The sequence below is a fragment of the Neoarius graeffei genome, chromosome 1 (genome assembly GCF_027579695.1).
Source record: "Neoarius graeffei isolate fNeoGra1 chromosome 1, fNeoGra1.pri, whole genome shotgun sequence".
Classification (NCBI taxonomy): domain Eukaryota; kingdom Metazoa; phylum Chordata; class Actinopteri; order Siluriformes; family Ariidae; genus Neoarius; species Neoarius graeffei.
In genome coordinates this window covers 20,971,799-20,980,021 of record NC_083569.1, presented here as the reverse complement: position 1 = coordinate 20,980,021, position 8,223 = coordinate 20,971,799, and the positions used below count along the sequence as shown (strand labels likewise).

The 8,223-nt window shown below is 38.5% G+C and overlaps 2 non-coding genes and 1 gene segment (V, D, J or C); 1 reads left to right on the top strand and 2 right to left on the bottom strand.

Annotated features, from left to right (window-relative positions):
* Positions 1–2,360: 2,360 nt before the first annotated feature.
* Positions 2,361–2,475, top strand: LOC132895945 (U5 spliceosomal RNA). Its single transcript, XR_009655884.1, has one exon. It is a non-coding gene; the product is annotated as a U5 spliceosomal RNA (small nuclear RNA).
* Positions 2,476–2,756: 281 nt separating this feature from the next.
* On the bottom strand, positions 2,757–2,948 carry LOC132897459 (U2 spliceosomal RNA). The gene has a single exon (XR_009656321.1). It is a non-coding gene; the product is annotated as a U2 spliceosomal RNA (small nuclear RNA).
* A 1,061-nt stretch (positions 2,949–4,009) lies between these two features.
* On the bottom strand, positions 4,010–4,512 carry LOC132886889 (T cell receptor alpha variable 12-3-like; the record flags this gene model as incomplete). The annotated part of the segment is given in 2 exon segments: positions 4,010–4,308; positions 4,473–4,512. Coding segments are annotated over 2 exon segments (339 nt in total), but the record flags the coding sequence as incomplete, so codon positions are not given.
* Between the last annotated feature and the right edge of the window lie 3,711 nt (positions 4,513–8,223).

The window sequence follows — 8,223 nt, the reverse complement described above, 5'->3', positions numbered from 1 at the left end:
ATCAAATGGTGCTAACCCTCCAAAAATCCATTTTAATTCCATCTTGTAATGCAATAAAACAGGACAAACACCAGGGGGATGAATACTTTTGCAAGACACTGCATCTGAGAGCTCTTTTCTATTAAACAAGGCTTTGTGTTTACTGAATTTGATAGTGTGGCAGCGGGGGCGTGGCCAAGCATCAATTTGTGCATGTATGGCGGGGTCGGGGAAGGTGAGTGGCCACGTCATTACACCTGTTGTCAGTTAATGTGTGTGTGTGTGTGTGTGTGTGTGTGTGTGTTGCAGAGATGGCAGAGTATAAAATGAGGGGGAGAGCAGAGAAGGGGAGCTCTCTCGACCAGAACACGTGTGCGTTGTGTGTGACTGTATGAGATTAAAGCTGAAAAGCAAAGAAAATAGGAACAATAAAGAGTGTGTGTGAACATCAACTCCCACCTGCTGTGCTTCTGTGCTCCAGCCACATCAGGGACTGTTACAGATTGCTTGTTAGCTGCTAACTTGGCTGTCAGTTCTTCTTCTTCAGACGTCAGATCAATAGGAGGAACAGACAGCTGCCTGAGAAAGCTGACTGCTAACATCAGTGTACTGGATCAAGTGCTATTTTATAATCTGTTAAATAATGAGGGTGGAAACCATCGTGTTAAATTATGAATCAGAATCTCAAACTATTTCTTCATATTAAGGTCTGAACATTGTGTTACATCGTCATAGGAAGTGTAACTTTTCCCCCCATTGATTGTTCAAAGAAAGCATTACCAAAGATGATGGCTGTAGATATTCAAAGCAAATAAATATCAAACTTTGGGAACTCAGACAGAAAACTGTATTTGAATGAAACAGGTAAACAGCTCCCCCTCCTGAGGGAAAAAAATCAGTCTGCACTTTTTGTACAGTGTGTTTGAGTTTTGTGTCCCTGTGGGCTCCATGGCGCAGTAGTACAGTGCAGAGTCTGATACTGCAGCAGGAAAGATCTCCACATCTACTTTCTTTTCCTTTTTACGAAGTCTGATAGACAGTCTTGGGTCAGGTTGTTTAGCTTCAGTGACATAATTTGAAGATATAGTAATCATCAGAAGAAACTCTGGTCCTGATTGAGGCTTTTGTCGATACCAGTGGAGATCTCTAGCCGAGTCATCATATGTGCAGGTCAGTGTGGTTTTGCCGCCCTCAGCTGAAGATATAATGGTTTGGTCTGGTGTGATGCTGCTGTCAACAGCACCTGCAGTAAAGACATTGCAACAACATCAACATTTCTATTTTCATTATTTAGGGACTTTTTTTTTTAAACCAACTAAATCATCATGTTTAGGTGTCAGTACAAATCTCCAGCATCCACCTGAAGTTTGTGTATAATATAAATGACTTACCAAAGGTATTAATGACTATAAAAACAAAGAAGAGTAACATGATTGCTGTGTCTCTCTTGCAGTCGATATAAATGGCAGTAACTCTGTGTAACTGTCTAAACTGCATCTCACCACATCTCGCTCCACCTACTTTCACAGCCATATCAATTCTGGCATCAATCTCTCAGTGAATAATCTTGTGCATTCTGCCATCTTTTAATTAGAAATTAAAAAGATGGAGTCATAATTATTTAAATCAAATCATTAAAACAAATATTGAATGTAGATAATACAGTTACTCATGTGTGATAATTCCGCATGTTGCTGAATGTTCTGATAATATTACACAGTTCATAATATATATACAGTTCATAGTATAAGGACCTTCTGTAGTTTATGTGATATTAGCAGACAGTGCGATAATTTTCTTCTCTATGGAGCATTATAGGCTCATTAATGCTACACATGCATTGAACTAATAAACAGTTAATTAATTCAAATATACAGTAACTGTTTATTTTCACTTTATTTAACAAATGTATTTCATTACATGTCAATGGAATTGCATGGAATTCCCGAAGGCATGACATGCATCAATCACAAACAAACAAACAAACAAATAAAAGGCAACATATCAAATGCTGAAACTGAGGGTTTTTTACATTTTTTTTATTAAGTATACAGCATATATGCCCCTTTTGAATTTAGTGCCAGCAATTTCCTGGTTTTCTCCATGCTCAACAAGCAGCTGGACCGTTAGTCTGCAGTAATTCTTTCCCCTACTTTTTCCTTAGACAGATCACACAACGCTCAACTGTTCCTTTTCAACATTCAACACCCCCTACTTACTTATTTATTAATCAAAAAAGCTCGTTGGTCAGACATTTCTCTGCCTGTGTGCAATGGCTAATAAAGCTGTAAAGGTGAAAGAGATTGGCCCAGGCCACCTTACCCTATACCAGCTTTCTGCACCTCCAATACAGTGTCACTAACCTGATCCAGTGTTAAGTGCAGCTCAGGTTTCTCTTCACTGATGCATAAATCTTTCTGCTTTTACTAAAGATTTCCGTGGAGAGGAACGTTAATGAGTTCAACTTATTTTTGCAGGCTTTACTCTGGCAGAGCTGTATATTTTTGGTGGTCAAATGTTAGAAATATCGAGCTTTTTACATGGAAACACCCCCCCGCACACACAAAACGATGTCTCTCTCCAAAAGGATTCAGCTGTAATTTTTGGAACAATAGAACTGTTATAATACCATGTTGATGCATGGAACGGAAGGAGTAAGCCCCTATTCCAGCTCTCTACTCTAAAAAATACATTTAATACATTATTATCATTCAGACAACATATCAAACATTAAATTGGTACACCAAAAAAAAAAAAAAGTTTTCCCTTGTTTTGGAAATAAGAGCTCCATTCCTGGAGGTACTACAATAGCAGGTTGATGTGTGGAGCAGAAGGAGCAAGCCCCTATTCCAGCTCCCTGTTCTAAACATCTGTTTAATATAACATCCTCATTTAGAGAACATATCAGGTATTAAACTGAGAAAAACAGATGCTACACTTGATCTTAGCCAAAAGTGCTAAGAAGGTTAGCATGCTTCTAGTCTGGTGACACCAATACAGATTTTCTTTAGCTAAATGTGGCAGCTTCACACGTAATGTAAGGCAATCAACAGAATGATACTCTCACTGTGACACTAACAAATCAGTAAATTATTGATGCTTATCATTATACAAGCTCGATCTACTGGTAACAATGAACCAAAAATATATGATGAGCGAGCAATGACTGTGAGTCTGGTAGCAACTGCTGGATGTGAATTGCAGGTCAAAATGTCCGCGCTGCTCCGTGACTGGTTGGACAGCATCACGTGGTTATTACTGCTGCTGACTCGCGTGCAATGGTAAATACCCCAGTGTTTCTCACAGTGTTTCTCAGCACGGTTCACAAAGATGCCAGTGTCTTGAATTCAGACTTAGGTTTGCTGCATGAGTTTTAATAAGTGATTACTGTGAAGTGATGAAGAAAACCAAATTTAAAAAGAAGAATGAATAATACAAACAAATAAGATGCCAGGGACATGTTTAACAGGCCCATCTGAAGTAAGTAGTTTGTTTCAGTAGGCCTATATGCGGCTTGTAAGGTTGGGTTTATCTTCTTTTTTAGTACAGATATGTAGCTATTACATTTTTCCTAACATTAAAACATTTAACAGAGCTCATGCCCAAATAAATTGTTAAAGATCTATACTTGGCTTGGGAGATCATACTTACAAGCTTATAGGCCAATTGAAGATGCGTCTTGTGTCGACTGATAGACGCCGGTGTCTTTATAATAGTCATGTTTGCTTTCTTACATCCTCCTTGTCTTCCTAGAAGACACTGAAGTATTATTTAAATACCCCGGTGTTTCATGTAAATACCCTAGACACGTCTTATTTATTTACAGTGTAGCAGGAGACCGAGCCAAGAGATACTGAATATATATTTTATTGATCTATTGAACCCACCATTTCTTTATTTTAACTCATTATATCATTGATATTATATCAACTGGAATTATATAACTTTGGAAGTTGATCAGCCTTCAGTGGAACAAAACTGTGTGAAAGCTTTTGTACAGTGCAGTTGGATTTCCTGTCACTGTGGGCTGCAGAGCACAGTAGTATAGTGCAGAGTCTGATACAGCAGCAGAGGAGATGAGCAGATCCACTTGTTTCTTCTTTTCATCGACTTTAGCAGAGAGACGTGGTAAGTTAGAGTCACTTTGGAGTCCACTTGGTAAGATATACAGAAGGAAATCAGGTTTAGAGTTTGGATATTGTCTGTACCAGTGCAGGTTGGTCACTGTGCCACTGAATTTTTTGTAGCTGCAGGACAGAGTAACATCACTGCCTTCATCTATAACTGTATGAGTGAAATGTGGCTCGATTGAATCTGCCATGGAGTCACCTGTCATAGAGAAGAGAACATAATGTTTTTATACATTAAACAATTAAGCCAGAACTACATAAGTCAGACCCACATTCTGATTTTTCTTCCCACCACACAGATGAATAAATCACTAATTCAACACTGAATAGTTCTGCAATAACAAAAGGTCAAAGTTAACTCACCGAGTGAAAGCCACAGACACATGAATATAACAGTGAACATGATGAATGGTCTCAGCTGAGTGAAAGTATTCTTTCTGTACTATGATATGTTCACATCATAAAGGTTCATGAAGCTCCAGCCCACAGCACCACATGACAGTGTCACCATTGTTACTGACAGATTGTTGATTCTTACTGAAGCATCCTGGCTTTACATTCAGCCTCACATGGGGAACCTGTCTTCAACTCCGACTGTCAGCAGAATTCATGGAATTATGAAAAATGAATCACTCTGATCTGTAAAAATATAATTAAATCAATAAATTATTAAATGCTTAAATTTCCTGTTATATATGTTTTATAAGTAGTTTTACTGCATTAGGGGCTTTGGCCTTACCAGAAATTGCTGTGAATAAATGTCATGATAAAAAAATAGTATAACAAGCTATTGCTATTGTTATTATAATGTGATTGATTTATGGAACCTGTAATAACAAAGCCTGTTATTTCACTGAGGTGAGGAACAAACCAGCTGCTGCTCTTAGTAATACTATGAAAGATTCCAGCAAACCATGAGGTCTTAAGGAGAGAGAGAGAGAGACTGACTGGATGTTTTATTTCCTTTGTGTTTCTTATTTCTTCCCTGTAGCCTAGTGTGCTGCCTGGCCTACCTTTCTTTCTTTCTTTCTTTCTTTCTTTCTTTCTTTCTTTCTTTCTTTCTTTCAATTAATGAATGAATAAATATTCATTCATTCATTCATTCATTCATTCATTTGCCTCATATAATTTAAATATGATTGTTCTGCTTTATAAACCTGGAAATGAAAAAAATATATATATATCTTGGTTGCTAGTTATCATTTTAACATGAAACTGTGGAAGCAAAATAGAACATTTACGTTATCCAGTCACAAACACCACCAGCGCCACCATTACAAGTGAACCTGTCCAGAGCCCATTTTATTCACTGCAGCTGTAATGTGCTTGTCCATGCTGGAGACAAATATATTACACATCACACATTATTAACAAATTATATTTATAGCCCGACTGCAATTTCAATTTTCTTCATTAATTCAGAGAAACAAGTCATTTTGTTGATGAAGAGTTGACAATTATACTATTCAGCTCGATCAAATAATCAGAATCAAGACTAGAACACAACTGCAATAAGATCTCACATCTCTGGGGCAGCCACGGCCTAAAGGTTAGAGAAGGTCACCAATTTGATTCCCTGGATGAGCAGGAAAATTTGTAGGTGAGAAGAGTGAATGAACAGCACTTTCCCTTCCCTCTACATCCATGGCTGAAGTGCCCTTGAGCAAGGCACCGAACCCTCAATTAATCCCCGGGCGCTGTAGCGCAGCTGCCCACTGCTATGGGGATGTTGTGTGTTCACTGCTTCACATGGGTTAAATGCAGAGAAAGAATTTCACTGTGCTCGAATGTATATGTGACAAATAAAGGCCTCTTTTCTTTATCTGTACAATTTCTGTGTATTTTTTCAATGTATTACATATAAAAGTACTCTGTATTATTGAAGAGGGTCTATATTATTGTGAAAAGCAGTATTCATAATCAAAGAAGTCGAAATCTCTCAGGGACGTGAGCAGGGTCCTTGTGTTTGGGCCACAATAAGATAACTGACGATGCCATCTTGTGGAGAAAGAGAAAAGACTTTTACACACCAAGGATTTTTTTTTTGTTTGTTTGGTTTGGTTTTATTTTGTTTTCTTGAAATGAACGATGTCCCAGTTTACGCTGAAAAATGTGTTGCTGTGAAAATGAAGTCATTTTTTTTTAATTCACAAATCATTACAGCAAATAGCTGAACTTGACAAAAAACCCTGAACTCGTACAGAGCCTCAGCTACATCACTCAAGTTCAGAATTGGTATCAACCACACACCCTGTAGACCTTTCTGTAAAGCTTTCTATCCAATTGTTCATGGTGTGGTCCAGTGGTACAGCTGCACAGGATGCTCTCTGTTGATCCCATGAATGGAATGAATGTACTGAGGGGACAGTCCCTCCTGGAAATTAAGACATTGCAGGGATTTATTTTGGCCCAGATGAGATCCTCAGTGATGTGCAATCCAAGACTCGTAGAATCCCATGATCACTCGCGCAGACACACATTAACCACTGTGGGTCCTCCTAAGGTCAAAAATAAGATCTTCTGTTATGTCCAGGTGTTGCTGCTTCTACACGAGTCTTCAAACTGCCCACCTTCTCTCTGTATGTAAACTCATCATTTTGCTGACAAGGCTCAACACTGTCATGCCATCAGCAAGCTTGAAAACATGAATCTAGATGTGCATTGCAGCAGAGTTGTGTATCAGAACAGTGATGATCTCAGTCCATGAAATGAAATGAATGAAATGAATGAACATTTATACAAAAATATAACCCTCTTTCCAGTTTTGTTTTACTATATTGGTCCATGAACAAATAATTATAATTATTGTACTGTTTAAGTGGCAATTGAAGTATTTTTTTTAACTCCTGAAAATAGTTCTTAAAGGTGGGGAACGAGATTTTGGAATAATGGTTCCCGCAAGCCATATTTTGAAAAGAAACACGCCCGCCCTTGCCATGCTCCCACCCCCCGCGTCTCCACCCCTCCTCCCCCTTATAAAGCCTGAGAAAGTCAGGCTTTATAATGGGTGTCTATTGCATTACACACCAGTGGAGCTCGTTAAGTTAGGGTGTTTTCACACTTGGTCCCTTTCAGCCATCTAACCGAACTCAGATCGATGACTCAGCATTTTTTGCGCATATGTGAACACTCCAACCATACCCAGACCCCTTTAAAGCGAACCGAACTGAGACCACCTCAGGAGGTGGTCTCAGTACGGTTCGCTAAAAATCAACGGTATGGTTCGCCTAATCTGCGCATTGTGAACAAAAAGCGCACCGGGTTCACTTCGCCTTTTTCACTGTAGTTTAACCTTCTTCATTTGCCGTAGTTGATCACGCTGACTGTAGCAGGGAAACTCAACTTCCTTTTGGAACTTACCACAGCCGCTTTACAGTTCTCTGAACTTACTGACTGATGAGTCGGCCACAATAATATAACTATATTATAAATATATATATATATATATATATATATATATATATATATATATATATATATATATATTTATTAATAAATATATAAAAATATAAATATATATAAATATATAATAAATTTATTTTCCTTAATCCGCACTATTTTGATCAAAGAATACAGCAGGGTAAGCATGGCAGCAGACATTTTGATTCAAGAGAAAATTACCCAGAATTCTGTGCACTGGGGGTCTGAGGGCTCTAGAGGACCTGGTGTGAACAGAAAGAGGACTGAGGCCCCATCAACTCTTAACTGGACCAGAAAGAGAACCCAGTCCTCTTTGTAATAAATTCACAGTGTGAACACAAAAAGAACTGAGTTCTTTTTCTGTTGGTCCACTTTTTGGTCCACTTAAAGAGGACTGAGTCTGGTTCCTTTGAAGGGGACCAGGTGTGAAAACACCCTTAGAGTGTAGAGAGCTTGAAAAAATAGCTCAAACTTTCTCATTTAAACTGTGTTTTCAGCCCCAATTTTCACTCCACACACATAATTTTCTCAAAAGTAGTAGCCACATTTGTCCTGATTCACACAATGTGTCTACCTACACGATAGGACTTGCAGTTTTTCAATGAGAAGCCTGAAAGTGAGGAGAGGGCAGGCGCGCAGCCCCATAGACTCCCATTATAAACTTGGCAGAAAAGTCACTCGTTTTTAACTCGCT